General features: G+C 33.0%; 2 protein-coding genes across 2 annotated transcripts in view; one reads left to right on the forward strand and one right to left on the reverse strand.

The window, feature by feature from the left end:
• The window catches only part of LOC129225626 (GPI ethanolamine phosphate transferase 1-like), a 109,882-nt gene extending 88,456 nt beyond the window's left edge, over positions 1 to 21,426 (reverse strand). The window contains 6 exon segments of the mRNA XM_054860093.1: positions 1,138 to 1,268; positions 3,269 to 3,387; positions 11,098 to 11,102; positions 12,813 to 12,911; positions 13,651 to 13,871; positions 21,002 to 21,426. Coding sequence (XP_054716068.1) covers positions 1,138 to 1,268; positions 3,269 to 3,387; positions 11,098 to 11,102; positions 12,813 to 12,911; positions 13,651 to 13,871; positions 21,002 to 21,222 — 796 coding nt within the window. The 5' untranslated portion in view covers positions 21,223 to 21,426.
• Positions 21,427 to 21,759: 333 nt separating this feature from the next.
• Positions 21,760 to 23,965, forward strand: LOC129226074 (zinc finger protein 511-like). The gene has a single exon (XM_054860661.1). It carries the CDS (start codon positions 21,917 to 21,919, stop codon positions 22,616 to 22,618), a length of 702 nt encoding a protein of 233 aa, XP_054716636.1. The 5' UTR covers positions 21,760 to 21,916; the 3' UTR covers positions 22,619 to 23,965.
• The last annotated feature ends 31 nt before the right edge of the window (positions 23,966 to 23,996 follow it).

Raw genomic sequence — 23,996 nt, forward strand, 5'->3', positions numbered from 1 at the left:
TTTTTGGTCTTGAATATTTAAAATCCTAATTCTATGCTATATGTATAAACGTAAGATGATGAATGGCAATTTGCTTTCTTTAGAATTGTTATGGAGATGTTTTACGCGGTTTAAGTACGCAGTGACGTTTATCATTTATTTATTTATTTTTCAGAATTGCACCTACGTTAGTCTTATTATGTATTAAAGAAATTGTCATAGCTTCTGAGTTTTAGGATTTTTTCTCAACACAAATAAAGTAAAAAAATAATAAAAGTAATTATATAAATGAAATAAATTAGAAAGATAGCTTTGGAAATTCCTGAAATTTCGGAGTCGCGGAAAAATTTCCGCATTGCCCATGTGATAGTAAGATCCTGGGATAGGGGCCCTTGACCCTTACGTTATTATGGACCGTATTCATTGCTGATAATTATTAAAAATTTGTACATTGGTTCCCCACTACTCAGTTCCTTTCTCTTGACTGGAAGTTATAAGGTACAGCGGGTACGGCCTTAGATATGGATTTAAAAATGTTCAACTGACTATATGTTTTATTTTTTTTCTTCTGGAAATTTATTTCAGACAAGTAGTTTTGACCATATATCAGGATGCCTCAGGAAACTCCCCTTACTCCTTTAATCGCACTGAAAGTAGCTCCATAACCTCAGATTAAGTATCAGTTAAGCATATTATAATTAATATCAGTTACGTTCATTTGAACTTTTTATTTTTTTATTTATTTTTGTTAGGAAATTTTCTTTTAGATCGGGGTCCCAGCTGGCGCGGGGCCCCATTGGGCTGTTTTGCTCTAATCGGCTTAAGGCCGGCTCTGGTCCTGAGTATGTTGAATTTGGGATTCAACACTGTATACATAACTTATTGTGCGCATTATTTATTTCTTTACAACTAGATGCATGTATAAAATCTGCACTAAAATGATTTAAGATTAAATGAAGAGTTAGATAAAAGTTCACAAGGCAAAATTAAAAGCCATAAGCAAAAACTTAATTCATTGATTTATCTTTGTACCAATTTCTTCTAACATAAAAATAAAAAAATCCCTCACATTCATTTCCCCTCAAAACATTTTATGTTGAAATAATTATATGTTTATAAAATGTTTAAATAATTGCATTTCAAAATTTAAAAACTCACCCCAATCTGTCATTCCATGATCAGAAGTGAAAATGTATGCTGTTTTCCCATCAAACTGATAATAGCTGTCAATAATGTTGACAGTGGCTTCAATCCCAGCATCTACAACACGAATGTTTTTAATGTATTCCCTACATCAAAAGACATTTCATAAAATTAGTGCACTAATTACATAAACATTTTTAGCAATTAGAACAACTTTCAATCACCAATCAACAATCTTTGCAAAAAAGTAACAACATTAAAAATATCTAACAAATTTTATACTGTCACTTATAGCAGTAGATCATTAATACTAATGAATAGCATATTTTTTAGTATAAAAGTTTTTCTCATTATGGATGAGAAGGAAAACATAACAGAATTTTAGTCCTAAATATTCAGTTCATAAGTAAAATGAATAATTAAAGCAGATCAAAACAAATTTCAATCTAATTAAATGCTTTAATGCTTGCATATATAGTGTCCGATCTTTTAACGCGAAACCTTACTCGAATTTGTGCATGCGTCAGGTCTCTTCTGATTTTATCAAAACAGGGGTGATAGCAAGAAGGAAGTATCGAGCAAGCAAAAACTGAATGCATCGGATAGTGCACTTCCTTAAACCATCACCCCTTTTTCAATTGGAGCCGTTCGCAGCTGCTAGTCCCGGAGTTCGAGAACAGACAGTACATGTTATCTGGTAAAAATATCATGAAAATAGAGAAACAGAATATGATAACAATAAAACAACAACATAATCACAGCACAGATTTTTCAGACACTTGTTTTGGGGTTTCAGGGAACCCCTTTTACCAATGCAGAAAAAAAGAGTTTATGGATGTAAAATCAGACAAAACTCCCTAATGTGGAGGTTGACTTTATATCCAAAAGCTCACACTTTTCTGCCATGGAAAAAGGGGTTCCTTGAAACCTGGAAACACGTGTATGCAACTTCTTGCAATACTTACACATTGATTACGTTGTTGTTTTATGCTTACTTTATTACACGTACACATAGATATTTATTCATTTCAGAGAATATGATGTTGTCGACATTTGTGGTTGTATTCAAGGGCATGCATGAGTTTCACTTTTCACTCCAGGGTCCTCCATACCTACCACTACTTGTGGTTTAACCAGTTGGATGGGACCTTGTAGACAGCTCTGATTTTTTGATCCAGACCAGAAACCGAGCAATCCCTGGTCCAGCACCCCCAGAGGTACCGTTTCTTTGGAGGACTTTGTGACCACGAACATAGTTAACATCCCCCAGGCGCCATTAATGAAGGGGATGGATCTTTGACCGACTAGGGTTGAACCTGGGACCCTCCGGTCACAAGTCCAATGCCTTACTGATCAAGCCACCATGACCAGTCAGGGGCATGCAGGGGGGGGGGGAGAAGGGATACCTGTTGACCCGAGCCAGAGCTTGAAGGGGGCCCAATATTTTTAAATGAGGGTTGAAATATGTGTAGGCACATAGGGGTAAACAATATGGAGGGGGCCCGTAAAAGTCATTTGTGACGAGGCCTCAAAATTTCTGTGCATGCCCCTGGTTGTATTCTATGAAGGACTGTGACATAAGATATGCATTCAAATCTCTCTTGTCTAGACTCCCATCAAGATATTTTCAGATTTTGCCAAAAGTTTATTTTCATTTTCAAGGAAGAAAAGTAGTCAGAGTAAATCAGCTCACATGTGTTAATAAAACATAATATTACTATAGATATGAATTAAATCTCTTTAAAGCAGGTACAACAGTCACTTAATGCTAAACTAGATGAAATCAAAAGCTTATTGCCACTGATCAATTACCTAAAATTCTGCAAATTTTAAGAGGAAAGTTAGCAGATATTTAATTAGAAAGTTTTTTATATCATCCATCTGAGTTTCAAGACCAGTGGATTATTCAAGAATCAACACTAAAATTATTTCATTGCACTAAAAGATAAAACCTTTTTCTAAATATGGATTATATCCTCTACTTTCAGATCATATTTTATGCATAGAATAAAATCTATGCAAATATGAAAGCATTCATGCTTTTTAAGAAGCTTCTCACAGAGTAAAATATTACATAATTATACAATGTGTAACAAGAGAAAAGTGATTAAAACAGAGGAGTCTTGCCTCATAGCTTACTCTGAACCCAGGTTTGTGAGAATGCCCACTAATATCCATTCCAAGCAAGTGTAAGAAAAATATAATTTTATCCTGATCCAGCAATGCTTTTAATGAAGAATTGGTTTTTGCTTCTTCAAAAAATTTCTGAAATATAAAAAATCCAGTTTAGTAATGAAATATTACATGAAAAAACATACACAGGATGTCCATCCTAAAAGTGGACCAATAGCTAATTCCTAAACCGTTAGAGATAAGCGTATAGTTCCATTTGGAAAAAAAATTTAAAATTGCACAAGAACTCAAAATTCATGAAATTTGTCAAAAATCAAATTTTGAAAAAGTTACAAAATTTAACTTTTTATACAATTCCCCAGTTCTAGCAATGATATTTAGTAAAACATTCCGGACACACTAACATTTACAACTAAAAAAAATCACTCTTCTACGCCCAAAATTGACAGAGTTATGAAGTTTTGAAAAATCGCAATTTTTGAAGATATTAAGATGTCAACGAGTGAGTTCTTAAGGGCACGTATGCAAATTTACAAAGTGTGTTAATAGGTTTAAATTTTATTTTGATTCTTGTCATTAGGTTTTTTTTTTTATTAGTAAGCATTTTCAATGATTGAAAAAACTTTTCAAGGACTATTTATAAACTCAAAGATCTATTTATGACTAAAAGGATTTTTTTAAAAATACTTTTTCGTTTTCATTTTGTTTCAATAATATCGAATTTCCATATGAGAATTTGATTTTTAAAAAAGTGTTGAATCTCACATTTATGCAAAAGGTTATCACTACATTTAAAGTTATTGTGTTCTAACAAAGTGGGGGAAAAAAGTATATTTAAAAAGAAAGGGAAAAACCGTAAAGGTTTCTATAGTTTTTATTTAGAACTTCTGCTTTTCCATTTCAGCCAGCAGACGATAATTTTGTGATGCTACTTTTTTCTCCCTTTTAACAGATTTCATTTATTAGGTTGTAACAAGTTTCCAAACCAGAAAAAAATAAAGTTGCACAGACGATATTAGCGGTAGCTTGAATCTTTCATTAAATATTAATTCTTTTTCTAAAACAATGCTAAACTTTATATGATCTTAAATTAATAATTTCGTTAGTCTTATTTCCATTATTATTTTATAAAAAACTGATATTTAATAGCTTGTCATAGTTCATGAATTAATTAGTTGAGACTTTTAAACATCTGTTGCATTTATGTTTGGTATTTTAACTTGAGCAATTCGAAGAACATTCTCAAATAATAAGCATAGTGAAATGGTGATGCTGTATGGAGAGTTCAATCAGAGCAAGCAAGAAGCTTCAAATGAAAAAAAAAAAAAAAAACCTTTTAATCATAAATAGATCTTTGAGCTAATAAATAGCACACACAAAGCCTTTTCAGACACAAATAATACTTCTTGATAACAAGAACCAATTAAACAATTTGCCTACTAACACACTTTGATAATTCGCATATGTGTCCTTAAGAGCTATCTCGCTACTGTCATAAAAGTTTCAAAAACAGTTTTTTTTAAAAACTTCATAGTTCAGTCAATTCAATTTTGGTTGTAGAAGAGTTTTTTTTTTTTACTTGCAAATGTTAGTGTATCCGGAATGTTTTGCTAAATATCATTACTAGGATTGGGGGACTGTATAAAAAGTTAAACTTTGTAACTTTTTCAAAATTTGATTTTTTGGCAATAATTTCATGAATTTCGAATTCCTGCGCAATTGAAAGATTTTTTGAAAACAGAACAACAGTCAGTCCCGACTTATGGAAGGGATGCGTTCCAAGACTCCACGCATAAGTCGAAATTTCGCGTTGCGGAAAAATATATTGTACATAAATTTTTTAGAAGCATACCAAATTCTTTTAGACATTTATAAACACCCCTTAAACTGCTTTAAAGCATTTCTTAACTATGCACTACAGTTTCTTACATAAAGAGCTGAACTTTTACTCTATTTAATAAATAAAAAACTGTTTTATTCAACATTAAATACTATAGATGCACAAAATGAATGATCAATGGGAAAGAAAGACATAAAATAAAACAACATGGTATGCACAGTATGTAGTGATAATAAAATGCAGCACTATAATGGTACTGTACAGTAGATACAGTAAAAATATTTATGAATAAAAAAATGAAGATAATGATTTATGCTTAGTGATGTAAAATACCCGGGTATTTATTTTTAGGGTAAATACCCAGGGTATATACCCGGGTAAATACCCAAAATGGGTATTTACCCGGGTATTTATTTCAAAAATTTATATTCAACTAAAATACTTTTCTGTATGTATTCCACTATGTATATATGCAGGGCTATTCCAAAAGTAATGCAATTTTTTTTTAAAGTAATTTATTGAACAGATTTGCACAAACACTTTCTTCAAAGTAATGTTCTTGGGCTTCTGCACATTTCTTCCATCGTCTCTGCCATGACTGCTAAGTGCCCTGAAAGGTGTTTTTGGGGACCTGAACATTTTTGGGGTCTTCGTTACGACTGATTGGATCTCTTCCAGGGATGAAAAATGGGTTCATTTCGTTCTTGCCTTAAATCCGAGGGAACAAAAAGAAGTCTGTCGGGGCGACATCAGGACTATAGGGGGCTGGGGCAGCATTTTCACCTGGTGAACCAGGGGTCACCTTGGCCAGGAAATCGCAGATTTGTAGTGCGTTATGGCAAGGTGCTTTGGCACGAACTTGCCTCACACTTTTCTCATCGCTAAATCTTGAATAATGCGAAACACAGCAGTAGACGATATGTTCAGATTGTTTGCAACCATCTTGACATGGGCGGATTTATGGGGGGGCAGAGGGGGGCAATCCCCCCCCCCAGTTTTGGGAGGACTTCATGTAGTAACAACACATTTTCCAAAAATCAAAAAATACATATATTATTTTTTTTTTTTTTTTTTTGAATATTTCAGAAGGGCATGGGTGGATTTATAGGGGGGGCATAGGGGCAATGCCCCCCAGTTTTGGGAGAACTTTATATAGTAACAACACATCTTCCAAAATCTTAAAACAAAAAAATCATGACTTTTTCTTTTCTGAATAGTTCAATGAAAATGAAGAGAAAAAGCGAATGTTCTTTTCTGATAGGAGAAAAGAAAAGGGGGGGGGATGAACACTAAATACAAATAGTACAGCTGTCACTGGGGTGCTGAAAATGTGTCTGAATTCACTATTTTGAAACGAAAACCATTTGGGCAAGTATATGAATGAAAATATAGGCTAAACGTGTTATGCATTAAGCTGCAACACATAATAATTGACGATTATTTTAACAAATTAGAACCTAAAGCAAAGGGGGAAAAACTCCCCCCCCCCTCATTCGCGCTAACAGAACGATCTATGATTTGTATCCACATTTAAAGTATATTTGTGCATAATATTTATGTTCTTAGTAGATTAATTGGCCTTTTGAGAAATTCTAAAAAACATAGTTTTTTTTCCTTCTCTCTCTTTTTTAAGAGAGAGAGAGAGAGAAAAAAAATACTGTCGCAAACTGAATAAAATTTCAGTCAACATTGTGTTTTGATTAAATGAATCTTTTTACTTAGAGGGAGAGTACAATTTTACTTACTTTATAAATACTGTTTAAAAAGTAAGGTAAGTCATAATTATCTAAGTCTAAGTGAGTCAGTCTTTGTCATTATTGAAATCTAAATAATTGAGTCATCAAAAGTTTTGGAAAAATTTACTGAAATTTTATAAAAGTCTATAAAAACCTAACAAAGATTGGTAAAATCGTAAAAATCCTTTAACCATAAAAACTGACGAATTTTCGTAAAAATTACAAAAAATCAAGCAAAAATCTGCAGGTAAGAGTGAATTACAAACGGGGGCCGAAAATGCCTATAAGATAAACAAGCTATTGCTTAGAGCCCCTGCTTTGAAGGGGGTCCCTAACTCCCAAAAAAATTCATGATTCATTCCTTAAAAAATGGAAATTGCTTGAAAAAACAAATTTCATTTTTAAGTGCTTGAAAACCTTGAATATTTGGGAAATGTGTGGCTACAAAGCTTAAATTTTAAAATTTCTAACAAATGGTAGAGGGGGAGGAATCCCAGAATATGTCAGATTCAACTCCTTGCCTCATCCTGTATTAAAAATGTAAAAATCATGGTTCCCACGTTGGTAACGTATCATTTGAAATAAATTTTTATGACTCACATATTTCATATTTTGCTATTTATTCAATCCCGAATGCAGTATTTAGGAAATTCTTTTGTATTGATTGCTTTTATCTTACTTCTTCTGCATATTGTTTATCTGTTTAGCACGGAAAAAAATACACACTACTTCTATTTCTATTCGTTTTCTGCCCCACTTGCAACTGAAGAAAAGTTGTTGTCATGAGAAATCTGTGGTTTCTTTTTTCTTTTAAATTTAAAATAGCTATTTCTCACAAAGTTAGAACAGGACTGTAAAAATTTACAATCAAGTACTTAAATATCAGAGACTGGAAAGTACAAATGAAGTGCGTTAAATAATTTTATTTATTCTAGAGTCCTTTAAAATAATTAGATAAGTCTTTGAAAATCCTAAGCAAAGTGGGCTCCAATTACTTCTACTGCATTTTGTTAATCTGTTTAACCAGAAAAAAAATGATACACTACCTCTATTCCTTTTCGTTTTCTGCACTACTTATGATTAAAAAAAGGTTGTTGTAATGAGAAATCTATAGTTTTTTTTTTTTTTTTCAAACTAAAAATGGTTGTTTCTTACAAAGTTTGAACAATACTGTACAACTGGATAATCTAGTTATCAATTTCTATGTCTATCCAATTAAACATTATGAGGCTTCAAAATGCAGAATTTTCTATCCATTTTACAAAATTTTCTCCGGGGGAGAAACCCCCGGCCCCCTAAAATTATTGATATTCCATTTCCCACGTGAAAGGGAGCCCTGCGTCACTCTCTTGATACCAGCTCCCTTTTTTAAGGGTCAATTCAAAAAGGACAGCATAAAAACACACATTAATGAAAACTACACACAAAAAAGTAAAGCATGGACTTTTGCATCACAGGAAACAGACAAAAACATGAGAGTGGAAAGCAGTAAAAAAAAAAAAAATCCTGCCCCCCCCCCCCCCCAGGAACTCAGTCCTAAATCCGCCTATGCATCTTGATAGTCAATCGAGGGTCAAAGTCCAACAATTGAGGAACACAAGCCACATTGCTGTCGGTTTTGCTGGTTGATGGCCACCTAGAGCGTTGTTCATCTTGAACCTCTTCCTGGTCCTCTTTAGAGGTCTTTAACCACCTCAAAACTTGTGAATAGGACAGAAAAGAGTCCCGGTAAGACTCACCATGGGCGTCCATATAGGGAGGCAAGTGGGGGCTCAAGCCCCCTCTTAGAAATTAGAATTTCATTGCTTTTACTACTTTTCTCTTTGCAAAAATGTAAAAACATTTCTTTTTCAGCCATTAATGAATAAGTTATTAAAAATGAAAATTTTAATAACTCTAATCAGAACTGAAATCGGTTTCTATGAAGAAATTTCCCCGCTAAATTATGGGGAATATATGAGCCCCTCCCCCCCCCCCTTAAAAATTTTGCATATGGGCACCCTTGAGCCTCACAAATCGTTTTGTTAGTCTCCTCAAGAGATGTTGTTGGTTAAGCAACGAGTCGATGCACAGAGGTTAACATTAACTCACGTCCGGCCACTTTCACAGCGCGGAGAACCCTGAGACTGATTTTCCGGAAAACCTTAGGGTCCCCCTCACCTAAACTAAGTAGTTTGATTATACTCATACTAATAAAAGCGTGCATGGGAAAAAAAACCATTGCATTACTTTCAGAATGCACCTTGTACCAACCATATAGAAAACAATTTTGCCCAAAAATTGTATTTTGATCAAATATTTAAAGAATTATTGTGTGAAACAACTTAAACGTCCAATATGATATTCACATTAAATGTGTTGGATACACCGAATCAATGTTGATAGCCAAATTTCAGGTATAAAAAGGCATTCTACAAAAACTAAAAAGCTTAACTGGTTACAAAAAAAAAGAAAACATCTTCTCCAATTATGACATTGAAAAGAAAGATTATTTGGTTCACGATATGTTTCTTTCATAATTTCCTTAAGTCTTTCAATAAAAAATATTATAAACTGTGTAAAACATATGTATCAGTTTTAACAATTATTTCATATTTAGATTTTAAAGAAAAATCCCCATTCACTTTTTGCTTTTTTTTTTTGTAAAATACCCAGTTTTTGGGTATTTACCCAGGCCTTGGGTAAATACCCAGCTAAATACCCAAAAAATATTTACCTACCCACTGGGTATTTACCCGATCCACATCACTACTTATGCTCCATGATCAGATTGTTATTCTGATCTAATAAATTTTTAAATTCTGTTGCTTCGCTGTTTCTTTTATAACATTTCAATTTGTGGCAACAGCTCCTCTTTCTGATCTCTTTTTTTCCACAATACAAGTGCAGCTTCCATTTTCATAATATTTAACTTTGCTAGACTGCTTTGCAAGCTTCAATATTGAAACTAAGTTCTGAACTTTTACGGATATCTTTTTGTTTTGATTTTTAATTTACGTATGGAAGATTCAGTCATACTTATGGTCACGTTTACTGTTGGCATTTTGTAATTGTTCAAGCATATCAAGAATCTTAGCCTTTTTTTTTATCAGAAACTTTATTTTTCTTCCATTCTTCAAACTTTAGATGAAGGTACTACTAAGGTATCATTATACTTCTTCAACTTTAATATTTAGAATGAAAAAAATTAATAAATAAAAGTTGCTGAATGGTTATTTAATGCACTAACAACGTGATGCATAGACTACTTTGGTGTGGGAACTTTCTCTGTCAGTGTCTTAAAGGGATGTAATAACATTCACGAAATCAATATTTAGTAGCCAATAGCGAAGTCGATACTTCCTTCCAAAAAAAATAGTGTTGTAGACGAAAAACTCCTGTTAGCTCTAAAATGCGATACTCGTTAAAAATTCGCATTATAGCCATTTAGGGTAAGTTGAATCTCATTGTAGCGGGAGTCGACTGTATCTATTAATGCTGAAATGAGCCGGGAATGCTGAACACACATGTTTTGGCGTTACAAGGAACGCCTTTTGCTATGCATAAAAAAATGAGCAAACATTGTTTTTCATTGCTATTCCGTAAATGTGTTTTCGCCTCGAGGAGTATAGCATCACAGAAAAGAAAACAGATAATCGTTATTCCAGGTGTTCTCAAACTCAGTGGTGCCGCAGCAAAGTGTATGGCTTTGCCCCTTTTGTACTCTTTAAGACTTCGTGTCAAAGGGGTGTCACACTTCATCTTACCCCCTCCCCTACCTTTCGTTAAATTACATAAACACATTGTGATTTAAAAAATGCTTTTATTTTGATCAAAATATGCGATGTCACACTTCCTTAACTCCCTCCCTCCTGTCACAAACCTCCTTGAGAGTTGTTGCATCACAGAAAAGAAAACAGCCAACATACATTTTCTAAATATTCAGGGTTCATACTCAATTTCCGAAATAAAATGAAGGAGTTTTGGAGGAGTTTTGAAGAAGTAAAATGAGATTTTGAAGGAGTACTAATTGGGCTGTCCTTACATGATGACGCAGTTTTTTTTCAACATATTTGACCCCCTTCCTCCCTTTGTCACAAAGTGTTATACTTCACCTTACTCCTCTTCTTGTCACATGTCATATTTTTTATAAACATATTGTTTTCATATCTGTGTGATGTCACTTTTTTGTCACCCTCTCTCTTCCCCTTGGCACAATTTTATGAACCCGTCTCTCCCTCAAGGCATGACATCAGTTGTGGATGACCCTTTTTGTAATACCATAACTTCAACTAACTAAACAATTTTTTTTTTTAACACAACCAACTTGTGTATTTTTAAATAACAATTAGACAAACTGACTTTTGCTGCTGAGAGTGTGATTGAGTGAAAAACAATAATCATAAAACTTGAAAATACAGCCAAGTACCATTTAAGCATGTTTTACTTCACTTATGAAATGTCTTAGTCATCTAATAATATTTCACCTTCAACAATAATGACTTTGATGATCATTTTGTAAATCACATCTTTAAGAAAAACATAAATATACGAAATTACTACATTAAAATTGCCCTTATGACGAGGTTATGTTGTCGATCGAAGGATTTAAAGTTACTGCCATTGAGGAAGATTATGTAGTCTTGAACCAAAAAAGAAGGAGTTTTGAAGGAATTAAAACCAAAATGAAGGAGTTTGAATGGCCCTTCAAAAAAATTTCCTAAATGAAGGAGTATTGGAGGAGTTTTGAAGGAGCGTACGAACCCCGAAAATATCGATACAGCCTGTCGCTTTTTATTCTAAAACTGCCAAAAAAGAAAAAAGAAAGTCGAATCGCATTGTAGCGGGAGTCGACTGTATACGCTTATCTCGAACGGCTTAGGTATTAGCCACTGGTCCACTTTTAGGGTGGACACCCTGTATAACAATTTACATGCAAAAAAGTCTTAACCCAGGGCTTCCAAACTGGTCAGGGGACCTTTCCGGGGTAATAGCAGACTACAGAAAAAAAACTTAAACATTAAATAATTAAATAATGTTTTCATATTTGAAACCCAGAATTTTCAGCTTCGAAGCATGGTCATTTTTTCAGCACTACTTTCTGACATCTAGAGACAATGCTGCAAGATCACGCATAGGTTATCAGTTTTCTGCGACAAAACCATGCAGTCTGTTGTTATGTGAATATATTTGATAGCCATAACTTCAAAAGTCATCTTGAAATCTATCTTCCAGGATACTAACTCACATTTTTGGCTTTAGTCCGGAAAACAAAACTATCAACTGCTGATAGGAAAAGCAAAGCATGTTCTACCATTTCCCAAAATTTGCCTACTTGAATCCGAATTTTCAACCTATGCAGCCACCAAAATTAAGTGCTGAAACAGGCTAGATGCAGAACCCTGATACTTGACTCTAACGATCAAAATTTAAATCTAATATATCAAAATTGTGCCAATTAAAATTATCATACTCTTCCCATTAATTCTATATTCCATTTTTGAACTTTAACAGTTTTGTTACTGCTATTGATTTCTGCTGGTCCAAACTGATTTTTGTAATAGTGTTTCTTTTTTAAAGTTTTAATGGAGCCTTTTTTAAAAAATAGTGATTTTCCTCTCTAATAGGTATTCGTTAGTTAATTTTTTTTTTAGCTTTTTACAGAGACAACAAACAAAATATTCTGAGCCCAAGTAATTTGGTACTTAATTATCCAACAAAACTTATGGTCACGTTACGAACATATGATGACCAAATTTTATTTTTAACTGTTTTACCCCATCCCCTTTGAATGAACCCTTTCAGGCAATTTATTACATACACTGACACTGTATTGAAATATATTTCCCAATTTCATGATTAACCTGGAATTCAAAAAGGGTTAAAAGAAAGCCTATAAGACAAGGCATCAAGATAGTCAAAATAAAAGTGGATATTAGTCTTTTAAACATATTTTTTTTTCTTTTTTGGCACAAATCAATGAAAAAAATAAATACCTCAACTTTTTTAAAACACCCATAAATCTAACTGGTGAGGATTAGCTCCAGCAAAATCTTCCTCATCTGGAGAGTACGTGTCAATGAAAACATTTCTTCTTTCCCCTAGAAAAATTTAAACCATATTTTAATAATACTTTCCACAAAATGATTAGATGAATACCTAGTCCAAACAATTATATTCAATCTTTACAACACATAACAATAAAACAATAATTATAATATTGTCTGCATCTATTAATTTTCCATACTACATTTTTGACAAAGTACAGAATCACGAGTAAGTTTATCTTTAGAACAACATGAACTTTAAAGTTTTTTTAATGCTACTTAAGAACTATCACATGTAAGCAAAAAGTTTGCTAAATAACACAAGAAAGATGAAATTAATGGTGAAAGAATTACTAATTGTTAAATAAAAGCAACATACACATTGTGATTACTTTTATTATAGTGAAGATGAGACAAATACTTTTGTGTTATTCATTCACACAAGTCAAAACTAAAATCTTAGGATCATAGAAAAAATTTTAGGCACCACAAACACTAATTTCTCTGCGTTTGAAGGAAAATTCGTTGCAACGTGGCTTCTGAAAGATTCTTGCTTTGAAAGAACCAAGGTTGTTTTTTTTAGTTGCCTGGGATGTTGGACCCTGCTCATGCGTAACTACAACTTCACTGAAAAGATAACTTTCAAAATTTTAGAACAATAATGAGAATTACTCTCATTTCTTTCATAATAAGTACCTATTTTATGTCAAAGTAAAATTTTCATACTAATTTTTTAAGCATTTAGTAAATTTACAATGTAGCATTTTGAGACAAGAAAGCAATAGCCACAGACCTTTAGCAAACATGGGTAAAATATCTGGACTTCCCCATGCCCAGGTGTAGCGACTTTCATTGAATACAGAATCAAACTCAACAGGATTTTCCTTCCATCCTTTTGTAACTGCACTGACATCTTCATAAATGCCTGCAATCAGTGCAACATGTCCTGGACGAGACTCCGTTGGTACTCGAGTATGAGAGACTCCCCAGGCCCCAACATTTGTTACGATGTCTCTAGAAAAAGAAAATACTCAAAATAAGTTTGTAATAAATCTCAAATGAATGTCTATATACCAAATGAAACCTTTCAATAAATAAGTAGCTAACAAACTTGCATAAACACAACACACTAAATTATCTTTAATTCCATTAAAACAAAAAATACCTGATCAATATTCTCAAAAATAGCTAAAATCACACTTTGTTTCAAATGTAATTTTTCAAAAGGAACTGATGTCATATACCCCACCCTTGGCCACTTTTTCCTGTTGGCACCAAGAAAATGATGTATGACGACATATATGTCATACATCGTTCTTAGCAATGCTTTTTTATCGCCAATAGGAAAATTCAGATAAAAAAACATGATCAAAGCACTTCAGAACACAATATATATAAAAACAACATAAAACCACAACAAAAAATCATCGCGAATATACGCTTCAAAAATACCAGAAACTAGAAAGTTTTTGTACAGAAAGTAAAATCACTAAAAAGTATTTAAAATGCTTAAATTAACAAATTACTATTACAGCTCACCAATGAAATATGTGCCAATAGAAATAAAAGCTATTTTGCAACATGCATTTCACCGAAAAAAAACTTTTCTCATACTCTGCTAAAAAAGAGCAAAGCGATTCAAACTGCGATGTTTAAAGCGGAAAACATCCCCAAAAAATCAATAACTATTTCAGCCAAAAAAAAAATGCTTAGTTACTCAAATTTTGATGTATGAAAAGTAGAAATGTCTCAGCAGAACATCCCATACAAAAACAATACAAAGATACCATACATTAATTTGCTATTCAGACATGCTTTCAAAATACCTATTATATTTTACATAACACCTTCATATTTTTATAAAATGTTAGTCAACTTATTTTCAGAAATTCAGTACCTAAAGGAAGCACGTTTATAGAATATGTCTAAATAATTCGTGGCATCGATAAGAATTAACTTTTAGAATACAATAACCGTACTATTTTTGTAAAATTAATTTACATACAGTAAAAATAATGTAAAATTACATTATTTTTACTTTTTTTTTGAATTCTAAAAAAAAGAACTTACCTTTTTATGGTATAAATCCTCACACTCAATCTCAAACAAAACAACATATGACAGTGGCACCTTACAGATACACACCAAGCTGGAGTTTACTTTTAATTAACATTCAAGTTTGAAGAAACTGGCATTTTCTAATATTTATTCATCAAAAGACAACTAACGAATTTAAACTAACACAAAATAAGCTTTCCTGTAAGGTATATTGCAGGAAAAAACAAGAATCTCTCCTGCGAGAAACCAAGTAAGCAAGTTGGAACAGATCTTAGACTGCCTTCAGGTTGCCAAACACAGGTTTGTTTCGGCAGGGATGCCACGCTTAAAAAATTATCGCCTCATTGGCGAGAAAAATATTTCAATTTTGTGCAAAAAATCGGATGTCGCCAAATGGGGGGGTATATCACATCTGTACCTTTTAATATTTTAAGCTAATTTCTAGAAATAACAGATGCCTCACTCATCTAAAAAATTAGATGCGTAAAAAAAATAAAAGTACAAATAAAATAGCAGCACCTTTTAAACAAAGCAGCTAATACACTTTTTTCCATTTGAAAAAAAAAATTCTTCAATGCTTTCAAAAAAAAAAAAAAATTAAAATTAATAAGCTCAATAAAATAAATACATCATATCAAAAAAAAAAACACATTTAACTTTTTCCCCTGCTGCCAAATATTTTTAATGAATTAATGCACTTACCAAAATAAATAAAAGCAATAAAATGTCAACTTAAAGAAATAATTTCCATTGTCGAAAAAAAAAAAATCGTCTGCGCATATCTTCATTTAGAAACATAAACGACTTCAAATTTATCCCCCGAAAACTGAGTACCTAAATTTCGAAGGAAAATAAAAACAAGGCATATCAACAATAATTATTTCACAGTTAAAACCATGGCTTCAGAGTCGGGGTCAATCTCATTTTGGGATAAAAGAGTCTGAGTCAAATATCCAAGAATCGGAGTCTGGAATTTTTCCTCCGTGTATAAATTTTTGCCAAAGCTACAAAGTTAGAATCGAAGTCGGGGAGTCGGAGTCTGGTGCCCTAAAGTTATCGGAGTCGGGAGTCAAGAGCTATTTCCAACAAAATTTGTTTGAAGTAAATCCGCTGTCAAGTACAGAATTTACATTGACTTTCAGTTTCCCCATAGGCGCTACTATTAAGGGATTGTAACTGTTCAAGATTGAACGGAAAACCGTTCAAATCAAAAAGATATTTTATAAACAAGTTTTTCATCAAATGCTTTTTCCTACAAAGTTTGTTTGAAGCAAATTCGCCTCTAAGTTCGGAATTGCCTTGAATTTTCCCGTAGGAAATAATGTTACGTTTTTTTGAACTGTTCAAAATTGAACAAAAAATAGTTCAAATCAAAAAAGAGAATCATAGGAATCGGTGCCCTCACCAAGATCTTTCAAAAAAAAAAATTGTTCGAATCGGACTATTCACTCAAAAATTATTAGGGGGGGGGGAGTGAAGGGTCCAGGTTTTGTGATAATTCCCTCCAGGGGTAGCAAGACTTGTTAAATAAACAAACTACTAATACAGCAACAACGTTGACTTAGCTGGAGAAAGCAAATGTACAAGATTTACATCCCAAATGTTCAATATGTGAACCTTCTCAAGAATAATTCTTCTGTCTCTTGCTGCACTATATTACAATCATGCTCATTTATTTTCCAACAAGATGGGGCACCCCACATTATCTGACTGACGTTCCCCATTTCTTCAACAACGAGCTTCCTAGTTTTCGGATTAAACGGAGTTCTAACTACAACAATCACCTTCTTCCATACCCACTGTGCTCACCAGACCTAACTCCAAACGATTTTTTATGATGTTACATCAAAGATAGTGAGTTTGTGCTCCATAGGCCGCGTGACTTGTAAGATTTATTCAAAAAGATCCCAATCACATTTTCTAAGTTTAACCATGCCATTTTGCAGCGACTGAAACAAGAATTTAACTTTAAACTTCATTTCAGCCACAATAATAAGGGTCCATATAACGAACATTTCAGAAACCAAAATTTGCTCACTTTCATTCTCCAATAAAGTAAGCATTATTATTTTTTTGGTAATATATTTGCTTCAATGAGGCTTCTAAGCATGGGAGGGAATTTTGATATGTATATGTACATTATAGCAAAAAACTAGGGTGCGGTGAAGAAATCCTAACTCTTTAAAGGGTGCTGGGACCCGGAAAAGTTTGAGAACCTCTGGTCTATAACATATATCGTCACCTTAGAGCAACAGTAAGGTATCTAATCCCAGAAATAACACTAAGATATCTTACTGCGGCTGTAAAATGCAGTATTGTTAAATTTAGAGCCACACGTTCTAAAAATGCAAAATTACTTTATAAAAATAAATCAACTAATTTTAATCAATGATTTTGTTAAAAAAATCACTTGGTTAAAACCAACTGATTTAAATCAATGATTTTTTTTTTTTTAAATCACTTGATTTAAATCATGATTTATATCAAGCTGATTTAAATCAACGAACTCCGCTACGTATAAATATCATTTAATTTAAAAATCTTAAAGCATATATTAATGCTCAGTATGAAGAATAATGAGTAAAAGTTAATGAGATGTAAAACGAAAGAATAACTCTCCCTACCCCTTCTACTTTTGCCCGGGTTTTCCACATTTGTCGTTGGGCAAAAATTAATTTTTGGCAGAAAAGACATAATCCTGACCTCTATCAATCCCATGTCATGATCGGCTTTGGATTATACATTATTGGATTTGTTTACTATAACAAACAAGTGATTTTATGCAAAATAGATGCAAACACAGAATCATTACAAATGTTTCATTTCATTAAAATCATAAACTTCTCTTTACAGCTACGGATGCATCTATTATAAACGTAAAATGTGCAATGCATACAAGTGGGTATTAGGTAAAGAACATCTTCTCAAAGGTGATGCTACATCTTTTGATTACACAGCTGCAAACTGCCAAGTGCCACCTGTTTACTGGATTGACGTGCTCTTTAAATCAGGGATAAATATTAGATTTTAACTGTAAACATTCTTTTGCTAAATAAACTTTTTTAACAATGGCTAAATACAAAGTTAAGGAAATTGAAAAAATAAATTAGAAAATTTCCTAAAAATTAATTTACATATCACAGAAAATTTATATGGCAGATGGAAATTATAACATTTGTAGAAATATGGACAGAAAACATTTTATCGAAATATTTTGAGAAAGAATGCACCCAGATAACTTTGATCCAGCCACAGCTTTGAAAAAGACTTTAAAAAAAGAAATATTGAAATAAATGCAACAACATTATTTCAAACAATGAATCAAGCAAACTATTTCAATTTTTTAATCTCCACTCTAATCATGGGCGTACCCAGAGATGGCAAGAACCTTCTTTGAGCTGGATATGCCTTCTCTTGATATAGGGGAGAGGGGGGGCACATGTAAACATGGGGCACATGTGAACAAACCATATTTTACCCAGATAACATGGGGAAAAAAATCGGAAAAAAATTTATGTAGATGACAGCAGTAGTACTGTCTGCTGCCTGAAATTCCAAAGATCTCAACCATTTTGTTTTTTAGTTATCATAATAACTTCTGTTTTGGAAGGTCCCAATAAACTTTCATGCTCCAGTTCTCAGAGTAAAAACACATTCAACACTATCTTTATTGTGATTTGAACTTTATTCATTTTGAAGTGAGATTTATAAAATAAGTTTTTGTACTCTATTTTTTTTTAAAAAATTTGAAAGAAATATTGCTTTTTATCAGATTAGACTTAAGTTGTTATATGGGGCACATGTGAACACACTATGTAGGGGCAGGTGTGAACTGTTTACATGTGCCCCATACTGTTTTTTTTTTTTAGTTATTTCAATTTCAAAAATTGTTTAATTTTTTAATTTGATTAGGGCTAATTAAGAAACATTGAATAATTAAAAATTTTAATAATTGAAGTTAGTATCAGCTGTATCGCGACTGTGTTGGAGGCTCCAAAAGTGATCGCGGTTTGTAGAGAGAAACAAGTTGGATAAAATGTTTCAGGCGAGAGAGGTGAACTTGTATAATTTTGTGGTATAGTTAATGCAATGGGAAACACTGTACCTCCTGTTTTTGTATTCCCAAGAAAAAGATACAAAGATATTTTCTTAAATGGAGCACCATCAGAAAGCTTAGGGTTAGTATCCAAAACTGGATGGATGACAACAGATATCTTCCTAGATGTTGTAAAACACTTCCAAAAGTACTCCCGCCTGTACCGCAGCAAATCCTGTTTTGCTTCTACTTGATAATCATGAAAGTCATATCAGTTTGGATGTAATATTATTTTGTCGTGAGAATGGAATAGTACTCCTTACATTCTCCCCTCATTGTTCACATCGCTTACAGCATTTGGATGTAGGTGTTTATGGCCCCTTTAAATCTGCACTGAAAACTTCTTTCAATGACTGGTTGACATTACACCCAGGAAAAAGAATAACTATATATGAAATTGGTCAGTGTTCTTCACCAGCTTTCACAGCAGCCCTTTACATCCAAAAATATTAAATCGGGGTTTTTCTAAACCAGGAATTTGGCCGTTATCTCGGCTTGCTTTTACTGATGCTGATTTCATCCCAATTCAAATAACAAGCTTAATGCCAGTTAATCCCGAGGATGCCTCCACCAGCTGCAATGCACATTCAAGTCCTACCCCAGAATGAGTGAGACCATTGCCTTGAATAGAATTTCACGATTCCACTCTAGGGAAAAGTAAGCAGCGTCAAAAAAGGAAATCAAGAATTTTAACAGACACCCCCGAAAAAGACATTGTTGTCAAAGCTATGGAAGAAAAGGCAGAGAAAATGAAGATAAAATGTGAAAGAGTTGCAAAGAAAAGAAAGTTAGAACTTGCTGAACTGTTGAAAAAGGAGCAGTCAAAGGTTGTAGTCAGTGACTCCGAGTCCAACATTAGCTTTGAAGAGAGTAGCCATCAAGAAATTTGTGCTGAAGTCAACCTTGCACCAGAAAATGTAGCTTTGAATGACTTTGTCCTTGTAGAATTCACTAGCAAATAAGACAAAAATTCACTATGTTGGCCGTATCGAGGAATTGGAGAGTGATGAAGCAAATGTTAAATTCATGAGGAAGCAGAAGAAAGAAACCTTTGTATTTCCAGAAACAGATGATACATCGATGGTAAACACTGATGATATTCTGCTAAAATTACCCCCACCTAACAATTTTAGGTAGCACATATCGAGCTGCTTCTTCAGTTTTTTTTTCTGTAAAACTTGAAGGCTATAATGTTCGTTGAATCAAGTTAATTTATTATGTACTCAATAATTTTTATTTTCATTGTGTTTATTAATGTGTAATAAAGAGTACTTAAAGATATGCTTAGGTGCATTTTTATACCATTTATATGTATCTGTTCACTTGTGCCCCAGGTGTGTTTTACAACTGCCCCCCCACCGGGGCAGATGTGAACAAAATTTAACATATTTTAGAATTAATTTTTAGGTTGGAATTTACTCTTGTAGAAGGGGGATAACTGCATGAAAATATTAGCAAATGTTTGATTTATCACATTTAGCACCTTTTTCTTTTTTATCTCAAATCAATAATGAAATATATAAAAAAATGTCGTTTTTGTTCACATGTGCCCCCCTCTCCCCTACTGTTACAAAACATGGTATTGCGTTATTGGTCAATGCGTGTTTTACTGTTTTTTTGGTATAGACCTTCCAATTCCTTTTATTTTTGATGTAATAAAATACAGTTAAAGGAGTAATACCTCTGCGCCCTCAGACACCAATTAATTATCATCTGATTAATTAACATTCTTTATAGGTCATCTGATTAATCTATAAAATTAGGGGAGGCTCAGTTTTATTTTAGAGTTCCCCAATGTTTTCTGCAATTTCTATGTACATTGAAACAAAACTCACTTACGCAACAAGTACTATTTCTAAAAGGGGTTACTAGAGGGGAGAGGAGGGGGAGAGTCTAAGCCAGATTTACACAATAAGTAAGGTACATCATAAATGCGCCACTGAAGTTTAGCAAAACAAACGATTCATTGGAGAATGACAATTCAACTTACCTCAAATAAGGAGAATATATTTCACCAGATTCACTGGGGCTAAAAAATTTATCCGCTCTCATTCCATCTGCTACTATTAACACAAGTCTTTTAGCAGGAGCGGGTAGCGGCACCGCGTATGGGGTCATTCCATGTATTATTGGAGATTTAAAATAGATATCGAAAACAGAGTATAAAAACACAGAGTGAATTATTATAGCGAGTAGGCCAAATAAAAGCATGATGGAAATGGGGAATAAAACAGAATTTTTTCCCAAAGATGTATTTTAGCGCACTAGAGTATACTTAAATGTTCTATTACTTATTCAATTCTAACTGGCAAGTGTGGCATATAGAACGTACATTTTTTCGATATTTAATGCAAAAACGTGAAGAATTCAATAAATTTTTATATAATTGCAAGAGAAAGACATGAAATGAATTGCTTCTAATATAAACAGCCACATGAGCACTGCCATTCAAGACCATAGTTACGAGGCAAGTGGAAAAATAAAACAAGCAAGCAAAGCCGATCGTCGAGATTAATGCAGTTACAGATATAATCACAAAACCGAAACCGAAACTCAAAAAAATAAAAACTTGCAAGACATTTCATATCATTTTTCCTTCAGCATTCATCATACGAGTTTTAAGTTTCTTTCTTCGTAGCAGATCAAAATATTTTCATGAATATTTAATTTCCGATATAGAACTCCCCTGATCTCTCCAGTCGACTTTCCCTTCTCTTGAGAATTTTCAACTTTCCGTTGGCATCATGCTTGAAACGTAAACAAAAAAGAAAACTTTCTGAAATTTATTTTTGTTAAATTTTAAATAAACTAATTGCGCAAATATAAGTGTCAGTTCAACAAAATCAGTAACAGAAAGAGACGATAGTTGAACTGTTTTCTCAGAAGCCGAATTACTTGCTATATCATGGTGCATATTGCTAATAATTCCGAATTTGCTGCATTGTTTACCATTCCATTCCAGCGGCAAAAGATTATATATTCCATTAACAATGACTATTTTGAAAGCAATAATAGACTTTGTAAGTTACGAGAAAAACAAACGGTTATCGATATCGATGATGAAGACTTACTTCATACACTTTATGATGAGTTTCCATGTGGTGAAGTTGGATGTCGAGCTGTTTTTAAAACAGTTCATGAATATGAAATTCATTATAGAAGCGCTCATCGTCTGGTATGCAGCGAATGTAAAAAAACATTTCCATCATATAATCTACTTGACATACATATCCAGGAACGTCATGATTCTTACCACCAAACTGCTTGTGAAAAGAATCTGGCTTCGTACTATTGTTTAGTAGATGGTTGCAACGAATCTTTTGGTTCTGTCGATCTGCGAAACAAGCATGTTGTTGAAATTCATAAGTATCCTAAAGACTTTAAATTTCAAAATTCTAATGCTCTAATGAATAAATTTTCTGAAAAAATGGACACATCCGAAAGTGAAGAACTTACTAAGCTTAGTAAAGGTACAGATCGGAATAAATGCAGTGTTCCTCGAAATATTTGTTTTGGTCGTGGATCCTCCCGAACGTTTCAGAGAAAAAGAGGGAGCAAGTATCCTTCAAAAGACATTACTATGAAAGAATTAGCAGATGCTTTGTAGCTTGTTGAATTATTTAGTTTATGACATAACTTAAAAATCAATTAACCAAACCACTTAAAAGTACAGAAATCTTTTCTTTTTTTTAATGTTTTAAATTTAGTAAACATTAACTCACCATGTATGGATCATTACAGTTAATTCGCAGATCTGCAAGTACTATAGCAATAAACAAGTTTGAACGTTCTGATTTAAATCTATTCAAGTCCAGTTTCAGGTCAAGCAAGGAGATAGTTTGTTGAAATATTAAAGAAAGTCACAGTTCATTTTTAGCTGAACTATAAAAAATTAACTTTAAAGTCACTAGCATCTGTTAGCCTTAACTGGATTATCTATAGCAGATAATCCAATGAGACATTGGATTTTTGTATCTGCTATATTGTTCTAAAAAAACTGTTTAACTAAGCTTACTCACTGCTTAGAACTAATTAAATTGGAATTTGTTTAAAGGGCTGTTTTGGGCTCCAAAACTGCTTTTTACCAATTGTGGTATTTCAAAAATGTTCAATAAAAAATTTGTCATTTATTAACAAGAATAAAATTTTACCTTTTTACAGTGGCATCCAAAGCCTGGTCCCTTTCACGTTTTTCAGATATTTTCTTTTTTTGTGTTTACATGCTTGAAATAAAAAAAAAAGGATTGTATGTGCGGGAGAGGAAGGGGGGAGGTGTCAGGAAATACTTTTAAAGATGAACTTTGTTACATTTTATCCCTGAAATATGTATCTTAATATCCAAAATTTCTCAACTTTTCCTTTAAGAAAGATTGGCGTGAAGTCGGCTGATCACTAACACAAGACATTCGTCGCAGGGCCTGTCCGTTTTCTCCAGAGCATTGTTCGAAAGTATTCACCCAAACTTCCCCGGTAGATCGGAGACTATATTGTTTTCTATGGCAGTATTGTTTCATGTTCTTTATTTCGTCTGAAAATAAAAGCCTCTCTTCGGAATTGACCCTTCCTGCCAAAAACATTACTGAACATCTCAATTTTCATTTCCAGATCTCGACACAATGTGGGAGACAAAGGGACAAGGGAGAGACTGCCTGGAAACAGAACTTATGATCACTTTAATGATGCTACTAGTCTCAACTTTGGTTTTTTTTTTAATCTCCACGTGGCGACGACTGCTAATCTTGATTTTTCCTTTACATCTGCAGTTCAAAGTTGCTATTTTGTCTACTTTTTTGTAAAAAGTTCGGGGCAAGGGAATAACAAAATGAAAATCCACTAATTTTTTATGTGTTTGATACATACAATTACTATGATGATGTAATTCAATTATTTTACATAATTTGATTACATTATTTATTGAAATTCCCTTAAATTAACCATTTAGTAGGAAGATGATGATTTTATTTCAACCATTTTATCACAAATCT

This window comes from Uloborus diversus, chromosome 7, assembly GCF_026930045.1.
Source record: "Uloborus diversus isolate 005 chromosome 7, Udiv.v.3.1, whole genome shotgun sequence".
Classification (NCBI taxonomy): domain Eukaryota; kingdom Metazoa; phylum Arthropoda; class Arachnida; order Araneae; family Uloboridae; genus Uloborus; species Uloborus diversus.

Bases quoted from the DNA above. Each gene is read 5' to 3' on its own strand.
- LOC129226074 (XM_054860661.1), top strand. From the start codon at position 21,917: ATGGTGCATATTGCTAATAATTCCGAATTTGCTGCATTGTTTACCATT.